The following is a 14,761-nucleotide window of genomic DNA, read 5'->3' as shown; positions in this document are numbered from 1 at the left end:
ATAGTCTAATTAAAAATTTTGAAATTTTGATGACAATTTTTTGAAGTTTGATTAATTTTTTTGCAATTTGTGCAAGCTTTGCAACTTTTGTTATTGTGGTTTTTGATATAGATTGAATTATATTTTAAATGAAAATTTCTTACTGGGTTTGTCGAAGACAATAATTTATTAATTGGCATTGCAAAAATATGACTTGCTTCATGTTAAAAAATTATAACAGCCTTATTGCATAAATTACAATAAAGGAATAACATATGTGACCTGAAATTGTTAAACGCCTTACATAAGTGCCAAAAACGATTCATCTCTTTCAAGTAAAATAATTAATTGCTATGCCACCATGTCTCATAAAATACAACAAATCATTGCATGCCTTCATAAATTGACACAGGTGTTTGCTTAAGTAATGAGGCTAACTTGCCACGAATTTGTGGATTACAGTGCTTAATCTGTGTATTTATTAGAAATTCAATAATAAACCTTTAACAGTGTTAGGCATTTCAGATGATGGCGAATGAAATTTTGTTGGAGAGGTGAACTCAAGGAAAATTTCGTGAATGTTTGATTATTTTTACTCAGTCTTCTATATAACGCTATTAATTTTATACTGGATAATTCTAAAAAGTGCTAAATTAAATTTTTTAAAAGCATATTTTTGTGTACATATTTTCAACATAAAACAACCGGGTTTTAAATAGGCATTGATGGGAGATGAACAATTCAAAATGTTCTTGTTTTCTTTATTAAATCAGCGACAAGATATAGCATTAAATACTGCTCGGTCGGGCTGGGGGACTATCCGTATATTCGTTTATCCGTTCGGATATTCGTGTATACAGACAAAATTCGGATAACCGCATTCGATATACATAGGTTTATTGATACGTAAATAAGGTGTTTTTCACAGTTTAATTTTTTATTCATCTCCTTCACAATTCATACAGTAGAGCGTTAAATATCGTATGCTCATTAGGGTGGTCCTTAAAAGTAAGAAGCGAATTTTTACATCAGATCGCAAAGGGGTTCAGTTTGACCCCTATTATAGATGACCCTATTATATATTAATTATATGTGATATCTTCGACTATGGTAGCATCGATTTTGGATATTAGATGAAAAAAAAATTTATTTTAATTTTTGAGTCTCTATAAATCTGAACTTTGCTCCCTGTGCGACACGCCTTAACCGTGTCCAATCGGGAACAAAATTTATATGTATGTGATATCTGTGATCGTTTGATCGCTCATTTGATTTTTAAGCACCACCCTAATGTGCATACATAACAACCCAATTCGGACACCATTTAACTTTTCCATCTCCGATTTTTTTGTTTTTTAGTTTTTTATGTTATAGTACCAATTTAGAGAGATCTTCCTGATTAAATAATTTTTTTTTCGAATTGGGAAAAGTATTTTTTTAGTGCCCACAACTTTACGAAAAATGGGAAGAGATTTTGAATTTTCTCAACACTTTTCAACATAAAATCGAAAAAAATTTCAAACCCGTATTTCTGTAAAGCTTCTTAGGTATTATGTAAATAAACTGGTTTTATTAAATTTTTCTTTCTACGAAATTTTTCTTCAAATTTGCAGATTTGATCGATTGGCAGCTGAGCATCATTGCCTGCGAATCAAACTTTTGGGTGATTGTTATTACTGTGTATCTGGCTTGCCCGAGCCACGGCCGGATCATGCACATTGTGCCGTGGAAATGGGTTTAGACATGATTGATGCCATAGCGTAAGTGCAACCAAATTAATACATACATACATACATGAATTGTTTCTTTTTTTGCTTCGAAAACAAATAAATGTTAATAAGAAATAAGAAAGTGACAAGAAACACCCTGAGGTTATAGTCTACTTGTAGGCGTTCGAACACGTTTTTACACTTCGGTTTAGAAAAGTTTTTTTCTTAATATGTTTTAAACATTCCAAATGTGTTTTTTTGAGATTTTTTCGTATACATACTAAGCTTACAGATGTGTTAATATACATACATACATACATATGTTCATATGTGTATAGATGTATCATATGTATGTATACATATGTGCTTAGCTAAATATTATTATTACATACATATTGATACTTCCTTTTCACCAATATTCAGGCTTGTTCGTGAGGTGATGGCTGTCAATGTTAATATGCGTGTTGGCATACACACCGGACGTGTGCATTGTGGCGTACTGGGCTTGGTCAAGTGGCAATTTGATGTGTGGTCGAATGATGTGACACTAGCTAACCACATGGAAAGCGGCGGCATACCTGGGTGAGTGTTAAATGGCGTAAAAGTTTTTAAATGTGTTTGCCAGATACTAACTTATGCAAGCACATGTCTACATAAACAGTGGTGGGAGAGAAAATAGGAAGACAAGTTTTTACAGGTTTTGGATGCTTTACTTTTGTTTATTTAATGTTTAATAATTTTTTTTTACAAAAATTTTTATTAAAAACGGCCTAAAGCTCAATAAAATTGTTGAATATATTTGTTATAAGGCCATAAATAACAAAAAGTAAATATCTTAAGGACGAGCACACCTAAAAGTTAAACATTCCAAAAATAGAATTCTTAGCAAAAACCAACAAAAACAACCACCACATGATCAAGTTGAAATAGCGGTGGAATAGCTGCGCTTGATTGTAGTTGGCTTAAAAAATGAAAAAGTGGAAAAAGCAACAACAGTTTATGTGGCGAACTTAGCTCAGTGGGTGGTCGACTGCTGGCTAGGCGGCTGGGGTCGTTGAATCGAATCCCAGTTGAAGAAGTCTGATGAGGAGAAATGGTGATCTCCGAAATAGCTATAACTTTTACCAAAAATGTAATTTTATAGTATGCTTAGATACGATAAGCAAAATGCACCGTAAATTGGCCGCAACGCCCAACCATTACGACATACGAACTACCTGTAAGATAAAAGGGCAATGATTTTTCTTAAGCATTTGCATAGTTAGAACCCAATTGTATTATATACTACTCTACTCCTTCATTGCTGGGTTCTGGAATGAATGTCACGCACAGGTGCCTCACATGCTTATGTGTACATCAAATGCAGCTCGATGGACAACAACGACATACAAACCTACAATATGTATTTATGCTCGAGTATACAAACATTGCCACAAAATTGGGGCAAATTTCAACCGCTAGAGTACGAATGGTAAACAACAACATTCAGTTGAGTGACATACCAGCTCCACTAAATTGGCAGTTGCATGCAAATTCGTTATGCACAAATCACTTACTAACAATTTTCACCTACACACTCTAATTTTCTCACATTTCTGCCAATTTCAGTAGCGTTGTATGTTGTGTAAAGAAGGAGGAACAACTTTACACCGTTTTCTGTTGCTGAGCTGGTTGTACGAATATAAGGTTTCTGGCTTTTTTTTAATCAGAAAATTCTTCAAACTTTGAATGATTGGTAATCTGAAATTACGTGACTGAAGTCATAAGCTGAAGTTTTCGAACAATCAACAACTAGCATATTTTCAATGATTGTCCATGTGTTCTCCAAAAACCTATTTCTTGTGAATGGCTGATTTTGATAGATTTTCATCGTCGCTGCCTGCTTCTGTTGTTTGTTCTCAGTATCCAACTAAATTGAGTTTTGGTATCTTTTTGAAGTGGTCTAAGCACATTACACTTTTATAATCTGGTAAAATTGATAGATCAGAGGACTTTCGAAAAAATTATTAATTCAACAAACTATTTAAAAAACTTAGTGCCATCTAGAACAGCAGTGTGGCTATCAAATAAAAGAGAAAAAGTTTAAAAGTTTTAAACTTTATCCTTGAACATTCTTGACAATTTGCAATATTTATTTTTGAAGAAATTATATGACCAAGACTAACATATACATGACCACGTCCTCGAATTTCGCCCTTCTAACTTTATTTGCTTAAAAAAATAAAAATTATTAAAAGGGCTTTTTCAACATCTATTCATCCTTTTGACCGAAAAAATTTAAATTGGGGTTTTGTTAACTTCTTTACGGATGGATCGAAGGTGAATGGGTAAGGAGGCGGAGGTGCGAGGAACTCTCCCCACCAACCTGGTTTTTGGCTACCGGATTACTTTAGCGTTTTCCAAGAAGAGATAGCCGCAATAAAGGAGGCCTCGCACTGGTTGTTCTCTAGTGTAACATCTTTTAAGTACAAAATTAAAATAATAATAATAATTTTTGAATAGTTAATTAAAAATATCCTGGCCAGGATTTTTTCAGCCAACTCACTCGCAAAATATTTATTAACACTTTAAAGTTCATAGAAAATAGATTTCATCGATTAAACAGATGGGTGAAGGTCGTGCCTTTGTCGGATCTTAGACTATGAAGTAAAAGAAATATTTATTTTCACAAATTCTATATAATTTCTACGAAAAGCTGTTTTTTTTTTCTCCATATAAAATACATGGAAAACTTTGAACGCTTTGAGCGGGCTCTAAATATTTTTCGATTTGAAAATAAAAAATAGGGGAATAATTTTTTTTTGTATAAAACAATTCTAAGGCGTGAGAGTATTAAAAATCCGGCTTTACTTTTTCACATGCATTTTTAAACCATGCATATGGTATCTCGATTAAAAGGAATGCTTCTCCACAATACGCTGTAGCCACATTTACGAGTACATGCGTAGCGTCTGAGTAATTCACTATGAAACACACACAAATTCTTGTTTTATTAAGCGTGAAACTAACAGAAGGGCCACGAGCTAAGTAGCTAAGTGAATTGGATAGAGTAAGTAAGGGTGGCGGAGTAAGACAAATTTAAGGATATCCATGTAATGATGCTTCAAACCAGAATGTTGCTCAATCATGTGTATCTCTTGCGTTTGCTTTCATTGCATTCCTTTCCAATGCTCAACTACATATTTATTCAACCGCAACGAATTCTTACATGGTACTTAGTAATAACGAGAAATACATATATACCCATACACATTTATGTAAATATGTACACGTACGTGTGCCCGCATAGTGAAGATAACATAAAGCAACAGTTAGCCTTGACATCCTTTGTTGATAACGACAATTTAATCCTTATTAAAGCTTTCGGCTTTTGAACTCTCAGCCTATATAAATGTATCATTTCCTAATCTGTTTCCTCCCTCCTAAATCGCTGGCTTATCGCTTTGTGAGTTGAACAAGAAACGAACCAAAGTAAATTTAAGATCCCATGTTTTTTTTAATAAGGCTAAGGGACTTTGTAACATTTAAAATTTTTTTTTAAGTATATGGTCTAATAAAGTAACACGAATTTCGTCTTCATAAATACCAAGTGTGTACATTAGAGTGGTTCAAAGAAATTTTTTCCGAGATAGGGTTTGCGGCACTTTCCAAAATTTTTCCTCTTGCCGAAAGAGGTGCTGGCACCAAAGTTTACGTTTCTAAGTACTAAATAACAGGATGCTCATGAAATGATTATGTTTTACTCTAGAAGTATTTTGTGCATATCGGCTCCTAACCGCCAAAAAGATGTAAGCGAAATTTTTTCCAAATGTTATTTTTGACGCAGAAATACTCTTAGAGCTTCTAGATGCATTGCTGCATTAAAAAGAAGAAAATTTTGAATAAATGTCGCTTACTTCTTTTTGGCGGTTAGGGCCCTATATATTTACCAATTAATTGGTTAATTTAAATTACCTAAAAAAACACAAGCTTCAGTTGGCATGGCAACAGCAGCTTTTTATAAAAAAGCACCAATATTTTTGTCAGTTTCCAAGCAATACAGGGCGCATTTCAAGGTCATTGAGCACCTTGTACTGGTTACAGAAGAAAACTGAAAGTTGGTATTGATATTACAAATATCAAAAGGGGAAAGAAACTGTAGGCGTGCCCCACTTTCTACGATGAAATTTTTTTTCTCCCATGCAAAAATTGGACCACTTTAGTGTACATACATACATAGTACTTATCAAGAGGTCCAGCAATTGGATTTAGAAACAACAAAATATCTCCACATTGTTGATATAATTTTCGCTTTTCTATTGCAAGATGTTGTGAATATTTTTACCACACTGTCCAATGTTTGATGTCAGCGTCGCCAACGCGCATTCTGTCGGAAATTTGTTGGTCTTTCTGGCTCGGTATGGGCGTTTGTGGCCTCTTTGAGATTTTATTGCAGCTTTATAAACAAACACCTTTGTGGAAATGCAAGTGGTCGACGGTCAAAACATATTCCTTTCAGGCATTCTAGACGGACGAATTGGAACCTCTACAGCAGGAAACTGCAGGAGTTCCCAGCAGGGGCTCCCCAAGATAGCTGAATGATAATCTGTAAACTCATGCCCGCTGAGTGGGTCCTCAAACAAAGTAAATCTGCACTGCTGGACAATGCTCAGGATGTCAAGCAGACGCTTTTCCAATACAACTCTGACTAAAAACTCTATAGCATAGGATTTGGTAACTTTAAATTTGGGATCAGAAAGGTCAAACCCGCCCAATGGCGGAAATTCTTCAAACACGTGGAAGACTGTCGGGATGAGATCGGCTTATTCTCGCACAGCTGCAAATGGTTTTGGAGCTGTCATGTCACTGACTGACTACCATCTACGCAGGCTGCGTAAATAAAGCAGATATTACGAATAATTTTCACAGCTAATGTTACTTGCTTTTGAAAATTCTCCAAAGACCGATTGACTTACATACATATATTTATGTATGTTTAAGAAAATATGATTCTTCGGAAGCTTAATCGTTTCTCTCTCTTATCATACTCCGCGTTGTTGTTGTTGTAGCGGCTACCAAACCCTGCCTTGTCTCCCAATCGCCGTATGATAATTTTTGCAACCTTCGACTTTATACATGGTGAAGGGAATGGGTGCGTACGGATAGAGGCTCCTATTGAATCCTACTCTATACCTACATATCACTCTAATGTAGCGAATGTAGCGATGGCAGCCCCTGTAACAGAGGTTCGCAAGTATATTAACTGGTAGATAGAATTTGGATTTGTCGGCTCCGATTACTTTAAAATCAGGCTGATTAGAGTTCCAGAGTACAATGCCATTGTAGGAAATTCCAGGTCATTGTATGAGAGATAACTCCTGTATTAATATGTGCTTTGCTCCTGGATAGATTTTACTCTATCGTTCGATCAATTGAGGGATTCACAACGGTGTCGTAAGTGTCGTATTGTTGTATGTCGTAAACTTTAAAAGCTTAAATAAATGTTTAGAGAACTTGAAACGACAACCAACTATTTTTTAACACTGCAAAAATTCATAATATGACTTTGATCGTACTTTGCAAACCCCCTTAATATATTTTTTATGCGTTTAAAGTTTACGACATACAACAATACGACACTTACGACACCGTTGTGAATACCCCAAATGTAAATTTTTCAGCTAGATAATCCCCATCTCTCTATTCTGGCAGGAGTCTTGAACGGGCACTGCCCAATAGGAAACCATGCGATACGCTTCACTTAGTATCGATTCGGATCCCTATTGTGATAGCTGGTCGGAGAATGATGAGTTGGAAACGTCTCGTCTTAACGTTCTACAATATAACAATTATGAACAAAAGTCAGAGTGCAGACTTCGCGCGGCTATCAAATAAACTAACCTAAAGCTACCAACATCAAAGAAGAGCGCGTAAGACGTGCAAGGGTTTATTGCAGCATATTCACACGCTTTACAATTTAGAGCTCTTATAAAATTTGCAGTAGGACTTTTATATATGTCTTTGAAGTTTTGAAACTTCCTCTCTGACCATTTATATAATCTGGTGCCGGAAAGTGTAAGTATGCATTCTTTCGAACGAACTCTTGCCTAATAAAGAATTCGAAGGCAAACACACTAAGCCTAATAAGCCTTTTAAAAAACATTCGCTTAACTAACTATTTAAGCATCACCAACATTGAAAGCACGCACGGTCGAAAGCTTAACTGATAATATCTAATACATTTCTAAAGTTCCTTAAATACGATGTTAATTATTACGGATTATTAATTTAATGCCTTGGATACTAGGAAGGATAATTTTGAGTTTCTTTGAAGGACACATTTGTATATAATTTTAGGTCGATGACATTTTGCTTTAATACGCTATTACACATAGAGCATGTACATACATGTCTATCAAAAGGGTCATCGACAAAAGATTTCACAGTAGTTAAGTTTGTATCTACTACTTTTAACCAAATTGAAGCTTGCGTGACGATATTGATTTTTGCTTGGAAAACTCGAAACCACTTTAAATTAATTAGAACAGTTATGGCGAACTTATAGATATTCACATATACGTACATACGTAGATATGAACCTTAGAGTCTATAGAGAAATCTAAGAAATTGCTTAAACTAGTTTGATTTCACTTTCATTAGCTTAATTTAATTTCAAGCGAACATGTGCACTACTGGATTTTATGGCTACACACATGCAAACTTATATACATATGTACATATATGAAACTCAAAATACAATACACCCATCCAAGCACACTCAACCACTCACACAAACATCGCTTGTCTTCGTTTTTTTTTTTATTCGTTGGCGTTGTCGGCACGAAATCAATTTCTTGCCTCGTTGGACTCTCAAGTGCCTCAATGGCCATTAAAGTATAAAAGAGAAGATGTAACACAATTTAACGACCGTCGACCAACGACCGCCAATAACAGCAGCAACAACCAAATCCGTTAACAACTACATGGACATGCTGTTATGTATATGAAAAGTTTAAGAACCCTCAAAGTTGTTTATGCCTCCGCTTGCTTGCGCGATTTTTCCAAACCGTCTTCAAAGCTGCTCTGCCAGCCACGTCGTTCAACGCTCTTGGATTCTAACTATGTCTCCTTAGTTTTTGTTTTTGTTCGTTTAGAAATTGGCACAACTGCGAGTAAATTCTTGTTTGAGGATTTTTTTGCCTTAGTATAACTTACTATGTATACATGATTGTAAGTATGCAGGTAAGAGGCAAATTCGCTTGTCAAGATAACCGCAGTAAAAGCGACAATGGCTGTAAAAGTTTATAAATAGTGTACTAACATTGTGTTAGAAAAATTTAAAAATAAACGCCAAAAGCATTTAAAAGCAGTGATACATAGGGACGTACATATCTAAAAGATGCCAAGAAGAAACCTGCAAATCGTTTCTACATTCTGGATTCTTTATTATCAGGTGCAGCAAAAGTAAGATCAGGTCCACCGTAAGGTCTCTCTTCAACGCAACAAAGCACGATAACCGGATGGACCTTTCATTTTGTGAGCTATTTTAGCCGGCAATACATATTGAGGGCCCAGTTACCCACCGACGTAAAACCGGACACCGTGTCAGTTGTCACGACCTAGCTAATGGGATTTTCGAACGAAAATTCACCACCGCATGACAGTGACGTTGTCTTTGCTTCTATTTCTCTCACTATCAAATCAACAGCAATTTTATGTGTTTATACGGACGGCAAGTACGGGAGGGCGGCTCCATCGGTGGGTAACAGACGCATAAGTCCAACCAAAAGCGTCACGTTAAACAGTTGCGAAGTTCGGGTTGGGCGGTCGTCGAAGTGGCTGAGAAATTAATACTGCCCGGTTGGAACCACGCTCGATACCTACCGCATAGGTTGCACGTCTGCAAATATTTATATATTTTTCATTTGGGTGTAGCTAAAAAATAAATTTTTCGATTTCGAAATTCTAATAGTGCAGAAAAGGTGTGTAACCTCACGTAACGGCCACCTCACTAGCATAAACTCTCTCTTATGACCATTAGCCTATAATCAAAAAACTCATGATTTCAATTGTAAAACGTTTTTTTTTATAGTGGGCTAAATAAAAACATTTCGCATAAAAAAATTTTTCAGTAAAAAAATATTTTTTTTTCTAAAGTTTACGTTAATTTTAACTAAAGCGTAATTTTTTCCAAACTTTTTATTAAAAAAAATTTTAGCTAATCACAGTTTTACCCATAAAATACTTTTTTCCAAAACTAAGTACTTTTAAAACATTTTAAATTTTTTTTTACTAAAGCGTAATTTTTTCCCAACTTTTTATTAAAAAAAATTTTAGCTAATCACAGTTTTACCCATAAAAAAAAACTAGGTACTTTTAAAACATTTTTAATTTTTTTTGAGTTGTTTTTCCCGAAAAAATCTTTCCAAATATTGGTTTTTTTCCCAAAGAAATACTTTTTTGGCCCATTAATAATTTTTCCATAGTTAAGCTTTTATAATTCAGATAAACGTCATTTTCTTAAAAAAAAATTTGTTAGAAAAAGTTTTTGCCCCAAATATGTTTTCCTAAATATTACTCATTTCCCTTACATTTTTACCCGCAATAAATTATTATCATATTGGCAAAAATATTTTTTCAAGACAAAAATTTAGCGCAAAAGAAATTTTTTCCCAAAATATGTTTGTTTATAATGCTTGGTAACTGTTTAATTTGAGTAAACATATTTATCTCTTATTTTGTCTTAGATTTTTCCATGCAAAAGGAAATAGAACATACTTTTTATGGAAAACCTGCGAGACAGTGTCAGCAAAAAACTATAAAAGATCCATTATTTGAGAGATCTATCAAAACTTGAATGCTTTTCGGGCGAACGTAAATATTATCCGATCGGAAACCGGTTTAACACGGTTCAATGTGATCATGTTTATTGTGCTAGTTCTGATGCAAAAATGAAAAAGGAAACGCATAACGTTATCAGAGAAGATGTACCGCGAATTGTTAGGGTTGTCGATAATTTTTATTAGTAATGTGTTGAGATCAAATTAAAATATGGAGCCCATACTGCTCTCAAACATTTGTTGCTGAATGTGTAAAATATGTATCTCTTGGGCGCGTCAGATCCTATGTATATTCATACATATATACGGCTACTAAACCAAAACTATATCGCAAACAACTATGTGGCAGATAAATTGCTAGAAAGGATACACGAGTTGGTTCCAACGAGTAGACTACTCTAGGATAGATAGTCTTTTGTCAACTACGCAGGGGCGCTGGGCGTGGTCAAGAACATACATATGCAACATCAATGTCTTTCTGTACTCTAGTGAAGCAGTATCGGCAAGCGAAATTTTTTGATTTCGCAAAGCGAAAAATCCATCACTCTGTGTTTGGATTAAATAGACTAGGTGCGAGTATCACAACTGAAGCACTTTGTTGCAGCTGATTGAAGGATAAAGAGGTGATTCTTAGACCAATTAGTTTTAACAAAGTACCGTTTCTAAGCTCCTGCATTGGCCAATTTGCACGCTTTCTCCCTACCTTCTATGTATACAAATGCCCCAGTCCTGAAGGTATTCGTTGCGGTACACGCTGGTTAAAATGCTACAGCTAAAACTGCTGCCTGGCTATCAGAATAACTCAGTGCCACATACATATTCAGAACTTCAGATTGGAATATGCTGGGCAACCGCAGGTACTGAGCGATACCAATCCAATCCTTTTACACCGCAGTCAATTTTGCACCCTTGATTGTAGATATGAACGGCTTCGTTATCCAAATTTGGGTTTTCTACATTCCCTTTCGGAATGGTAAACATTTATGATTTTTGCGTGTAGTCCGTGGATTTATTTGCTATCAGAATATCTCCCATAAATGAGGCTAGTTCGAAAGTCCTTGTTCGGAACTGTCTGCGGTTTTGCAGTAGTTTAGCAGCTAGCATTCCAAAGAGAGTAGTACAAAGGTAATATTTCTCATGGTATAAGTGGTTCTCATGGACCTATCACTTTAACCTAATATACCCGCTACCAATAATGTGTTCCAGGTACCCTTTTTGATTTTAAAATAAAACATAAAAAGGTACATACATATAAGAAATAAGAAGTGTATGCCACCTTCCAATTTGTTGTGGAAAGTTTCGCTGTTCAAAGGAACTGAGTAACTATTACATAACCAAACATGTAAATTTTCCTAAAGCAAAACTATTTCCCAAGCACTCTCTCAACTATGTATATGAAACACCTATGTATATATGTATGCAAATTTGATTCCGTTGATTCTCATTTACATATTTTCCATATTTTCTTCTGTCTCAAACAGACGCGTCCACATCACCAAGGAGACACTCAAGTGTTTGGATGGCGATTACGAAGTGGAGGAGGGCAAAGGTGCCGAACGAAACACATATCTGAAAGATCATCAAATCGAAACTTATCTCATAGTGCCAGGTGATATTTATCGACCGGTAAGTGTACGAGTGTGTATGTGTGTGTGTGTGGGTACGTATGTAATAATTAATAATGCACAAAGTCCACCTGATACCAGGCACGTGTTGCAAACGCGTGACTGCCCGCCAACATTTGTATGTACGTATGTGAAAGCACGTGTATATTCAGTGCATCCAACTGAATTTGCTACATGTAAAATAAATTATTTATGTACATACATACATACATACATATAAATATACATATGTATAAGCAAATAAGACGGGTTATGCAAAGCGTCAAAAGCCAATGAAATAAGTGCCTAAAATAGTAGCATAGAAAAACTGAGTGCTGCAATCGTAGTACTAAAACATAAATAATTTTGCCTCAACAAACAAAAACAAAAAAAAATCCTTTATTTTCATGTTTATATTCATATGTACGTGGACACATGTGTGCATCCGTGCGTGCGTGCAGCACAAGAAATCACGCAACCGACTGCAGGTGAATGGCAACATTTCCAAGGAGCTGCGGATGATGGGACACGCTGGCACACAGAAGAATGCCTCCAAGTGAGTAGACGAATTGAATTGACGGCAAAATGTTTTATTTTTATATTTCGCAGCTTGTGTGCTTCACCTTTTCTACTTGCTCTATTTTTGGTTTTGGCTTCTATTTAACAGTATTTTTTTTTAAGTCCTCATATGCTACATACGAGTAAATTTGGTTCTCCATGTAATTAATGTGCGAATATATTTATTTACAGATTTGGCTTTGGCGACAGCGCGGAAGGTGCTAAAGATCCAGAGGATGAAGTGAATGAGTATTTGATGCGTGCGATAGATGCACGTAGCATTGACCATTTACGTGCGGAGCATTGTCAGTCGGTGTTTTTGTCCTTCAAGGATGATGAGCTGGAGAAAAAGGTGAGTGCGTGACTGAAGTGAAGAGTGTAAAAGGTTCATTGGTTGTAATAATATTTTATGTTTTCACTTCAAGCGGGAAAATAATAAAATTTGTCTTTTTCAAATGTTTTCTTTTTTTCTACATTAGTACGGATCGGAGCCAGATCGTATGCTGAGTGTGTATTTCTACTGCAGTTTTATTGTACTAGTCACCACTACCGTTATTAGATTTTCAGCGTTTAAACCGTAAGTTGCTTATATGTATATGAAGTCTAATATTGACGGTCGAAACACTTCTGTATTTTTCTGAAATCTCGAAAGCTTGTTAATATGATAAACTACAAAATATACGCCGGATATTATATTTGTGTGCAATAAATTCCAAACTCTTAGTTAATATTGTTTTGAAAGTATTTACAAAGTAGGCAGATTTTTCAAATTATAAACAAATTTGATTTAAGCTTTTATGGAACATAAATTTATAAACGGTCTTAAAATATTTTTTGCGCACAACAAATATTGAATCAATAAACCTCTGAAGAAAGTGTGCGATATGTGGGATGGTCCCAAAAAAAGTAAAGGCGAAATGTTAATGCTCTCACCTCCTAGGATGGTTCTGTACCGAAAAAATATATCCCCGCTTTTTTTTTAATTCAAAAATATTTACGAGGTCACTCAAAAGCGCTTAAAGTGATTCATGTATTTTTTATATATGTATATTAAAAAAAAAGAAGCAATTTTTCATAGAAATGGTATAGATTTCGTGAAAATCCATATTTTTCGTTCGGAAATATATTATAGTTATATTATATCGTCACGGCTTAATAGATTTCTTTTTTAAGCTGAACATTTATGTATATATTTTTTTACTATATATATCTCCATTCGTTTTGGCTGTTACAAACTACCGTTATGTGAACTAATTATGCTACCCTTGTGCACAAGTGCTCTCGGGTGTAAAAACAGGCATAAATTTTTTTGGTAGAGAACAATCCTAGGGGGTGAGAGCACTAAAATCCCGACTCGAATTTTTTACCACTCTAATGTAGAGTCGAGTTACAAAACTATAAATTTAATTTCCAGAAGGAAGTGAATTTTTTACCTACTTTCTAGATACCTTTAAAACAATATTAACTAACACCCAAATTCATACAAAGTAAAGAAAACTTTAAATGCTTTATATGTAAATCGAAAACTTTTGTTGGCATTTATAAAGCTCTTTTAATCTAATAAAGGGGTTTCGAGTTAGAAGGAATAAAAACAGCATATTTGAGCATTTGTTTAAAATTTTTTCTTTTTTTTTAATTTTTTTAATAGTCGGCTTTTCCACAGGTGGCAACTTTTAAAAAAAGATTTTCTAGTAAAACTTTCTCAAACAATTTTCATCTTTTAACAATCTTGTAAAATTTAATTTTTTTCAATATTTTTAGTTTTTACTATTTAGATAGGTGACGACTCAATTGAAAATATTTCTGAAAAAAAGATTTCTCAAATACCTTCGTGTGATAGCCATATTGTATAATTTAGTTTATCTTATCAATTCAATTGAGTTAAATTTTTCAAATACAGTGGTTGCATCCCGTCTCAAAAATATTTTCGACAATATTTATGAACATCCGGTCTATGGTGGATTTGCCGGGCCTAAAGCCACACTGATTAGGCCCAATCAGTTTGTTGGCGGTGGGTTTCAGTTTTTCACACAATACGCTCGTTAACAGCTTGTAGCCTATGCGTGGAAGGCTAATCGAGCGTTAGCTGGCG

The 14,761-nt window shown here is 34.8% G+C and overlaps 1 protein-coding gene across 1 annotated transcript in view; it reads left to right on the top strand.

Annotated features, from left to right (window-relative positions):
- Window positions 1–14,761, top strand: part of LOC118746845 (adenylate cyclase type 6-like) — a 69,892-nt gene that overhangs the window by 22,340 nt on the left and 32,791 nt on the right. The window contains exons 6-11 of the mRNA XM_036480794.1: window positions 1,593–1,739; window positions 2,112–2,270; window positions 11,989–12,145; window positions 12,579–12,667; window positions 12,862–13,021; window positions 13,149–13,246. Coding sequence (XP_036336687.1) covers window positions 1,593–1,739; window positions 2,112–2,270; window positions 11,989–12,145; window positions 12,579–12,667; window positions 12,862–13,021; window positions 13,149–13,246 — 810 coding nt within the window. The remainder of the gene's footprint in view (window positions 1–1,592; window positions 1,740–2,111; window positions 2,271–11,988; window positions 12,146–12,578; window positions 12,668–12,861; window positions 13,022–13,148; window positions 13,247–14,761) is intronic.

The sequence above is a fragment of the Rhagoletis pomonella genome, unplaced genomic scaffold, assembly GCF_013731165.1.
Source record: "Rhagoletis pomonella isolate Grant_MI unplaced genomic scaffold, Rhpom_1.0 Rhpom_scaffold_00011, whole genome shotgun sequence".
Lineage (NCBI taxonomy): Eukaryota > Metazoa > Arthropoda > Insecta > Diptera > Tephritidae > Rhagoletis > Rhagoletis pomonella.
This window is presented reverse-complemented; position numbering and strand designations above follow the sequence as displayed.